The sequence below is a fragment of the Hydra viridissima genome, unplaced genomic scaffold (genome assembly GCF_058129835.1).
Source record: "Hydra viridissima isolate aposymbiotic clone 2 unplaced genomic scaffold, HvirCarnegie_v1 scaffold_1, whole genome shotgun sequence".
NCBI classification, from domain to species: domain Eukaryota; kingdom Metazoa; phylum Cnidaria; class Hydrozoa; order Anthoathecata; family Hydridae; genus Hydra; species Hydra viridissima.
Genome location: NW_028324300.1, coordinates 37,859,567 through 37,862,266, shown reverse-complemented (window position 1 = coordinate 37,862,266; position 2,700 = coordinate 37,859,567). Strand labels below are relative to the sequence as shown.

The 2,700-nt window shown below is 29.2% G+C and overlaps 1 protein-coding gene across 1 annotated transcript; it reads right to left on the bottom strand.

Moving 5' to 3' along the window:
- Positions 1-297: 297 nt before the first annotated feature.
- On the bottom strand, positions 298-1,164 carry LOC149894838 (uncharacterized). The gene is made up of 2 exons (XM_090069100.1): positions 958-1,164; positions 298-723 (listed from the first exon to the last, which is right to left on the bottom strand). The coding sequence occupies exons 1-2, from the start codon at positions 994-996 to the stop codon at positions 298-300; spliced, it is 465 nt and encodes a 154-aa protein (XP_089925226.1). The 5' UTR covers positions 997-1,164.
- Positions 1,165-2,700: the final 1,536 nt, after the last annotated feature.

Here is a 2,700-nt window from a genome sequence, read left to right as displayed (position 1 = left end):
CTATTCAGAATATTTTTAAATAATTTTTCCGTAAACTTGATGTTATGTTACAAAAAATATTACTGTCATTGTTACTACAACTAACTATTATAATATTTCATAATATTAAAGCGTTCATATTTTCTCCTATTTTCCACATGGCGATGAACTTTAGGAATGTCGTAAAGGTATGACAGACACAATAGTGGTGATTGACTTCTGTCAATCATCATTCTTGTGTTGTCGATAACATTAACTTTGTCGTTAACCTTTTTTTAATCTTCAATTTAACTTTAATTTTTTAACAATGAAATAGTTTTAAACCATGTGCTCGTAAGCTACTGTTATTTCTCTCGTTTTAATAGTATATATGTATTGATTTATATTTTCGTGGCAGTATTTTTCTCGCTGCAGATAAGTTATTTTTTGCTTGATTTTTTTGCACTTTCGCTTATCCACGTCATTCAGAAGAGTAGCTTCCGTGATTCTTTTTGGGATAGTATCCTTATCCGACAGGTCAGGTATATCTATTTGCTTAGTAGTACAAACTGGTTTTTTGTGTTTGAATCTCAGGTGAGCGTGTAAGTTGTGATGACCGTTAGATAAATCTGACTTGTGCATTTCTTCGATTGGGTTTACTATTAGGTAGTTGTCTTTCAATATCTGCAGCAATCTTGCTGGATTTTCGTGCTCACGTTTGGGACACGGTTGGAAATCCATTGGAGCTGCTTCAATTATTGGCAACTAAAGTTTAGATATTCTATTTGTTACATGTTTATTTTATTGTTACAACTTTTATTATTAAGTTAAAAATTTCGCTTTAATGCATATTTTAAGCAAAACTATAAGTAATATTATAAATTTATAAAAAGTATTATAAAGTATACAAAATAATAGTGAATATTATAATGGAATAAAGTATATAAGTATTACAGATAATGGTATAAAGAATGTGAAATGTTAAAGTAAAGATTTTACCCTCAGCATCACAAAGCAAGCAACAATTAGTTTTAACATTTCAAGATAATTTATCAGTTTCTCACTTTCTTGAATTGTTGGGTTGAAAAATTGAAATCGTTGATTGAAGTGTAAATGACCTTTTATAAATAGTTCTAAATACGGAAACACCTGATATTACCAAGTATTTGAAGCAAAAAGTTAAATGTAACGATATTCGACCATATTTGAAATACTATGGTTTCGTATAACTTTATAAGACATTCCGTATAACGATATAAAAGCTGAAAACGACGTCAGTCGACGTCATTTTTCATTAAAAATTTTATCTTAAATATTGCTTTAAAATCATTTCTCGAGTTTTCATTTTTGAGTAACCATTTTTGAGAAAATTTATTTCATTCAGAGATAAATTAAGTTGAAACTTTTTTTATTATTATTATTATCTTATTTTATGTTTTTTTTATTTTCCATCAAATGGAAAAAAAGTTTCAATTTAACTAAAAAGATAAATATAAAAAAAATATATTTATTTATAAAGTTACTTGATAAAATTTCCTTTACTTGATATAATTTCTTGAAGAGATTCAAGAGCTGAAAGATAAAATATCTAGTTTCGAATTACGACAACTATGACGAAAGGAAATGTTAAAACTACCTTTTTAGTATATTGCCGACGATTTCTTTTGTTGAGTTCAGCTGTTTTTCATATTTTCTATGAAAAAATGAAAAGTTCTTTTAAATGTTCCTTTGGAAGTTTGTTTCAAATTCTTGTTTAGTTACCTTATTATTGATACTCAATAACAAGGCAACTAAACAAGAACTTGAAAATCGTCACAAAATGCAATCGCAAAATGCAATCAAGTCTAATCTTCACCTAAAAACCAAATCAACTATGTATTTAATGTTAGCAAAAATTAATTACCTTGACGCTCAGTTATAGACTGAGCTTTTCATAATGCCTTATAGGAAAAGACCGAAGGCCCGAACTCGGACCGGGTTGTTTTTCGAATACAAATATCTCGGGTAATCCGAAAGTTATAAACAACTCGGTTTTTCTTTAAACCAACAAATACCCAATTGTTTTCATTACCCGATACCCGATACCCGTGGAATACCCGTTGAAATACCCGAAGAAGAGAAAATATCTGAAACAATTTAACTCAATTCCTTTATTACATTGAATTACAAATGACAAATAATAATTGAAAAATAAACAGAGCGAGAGTACCCGTAGAAAGAGATGGTTTAATTAGTGATGCAGATGATCCAATTAGTGATTGGGATTTAGATTTATCAGAATCAATCTCAAAAGTGTCATCTGCCCCTCTTTCTATCTGCATGCTTTCTTTCCAATTCTGTGGACAGATTTGCATGTTTCTCATTAAGGTATTTGAACTAAACACTATTACACCCCTGCATTGCTGTGGATTTTAAATGACAATCATTGCAGCAGGTTTTATCATCATTGGCCTTTTGATTATTTTGTTCATCTAAAAAGAATACATATATATATATACACACACACAAACACACACACACACACGCACACACACACACACACAAAGAAAAGAAAAAAATACATATAACCCAATTTTTTTCAAAAATTACCCGACTAGCGGGTTATTCCATATGATCGGGTAAACAATCTAGCAAATTTACTACCCGACAAAGTAAACAAAGAGAAGGACTTAACATTAAAAAAAATAAAAACATAAATATAAATAAAATGAGAAGATAGTCAAGAATAAAACCCCTTAAATT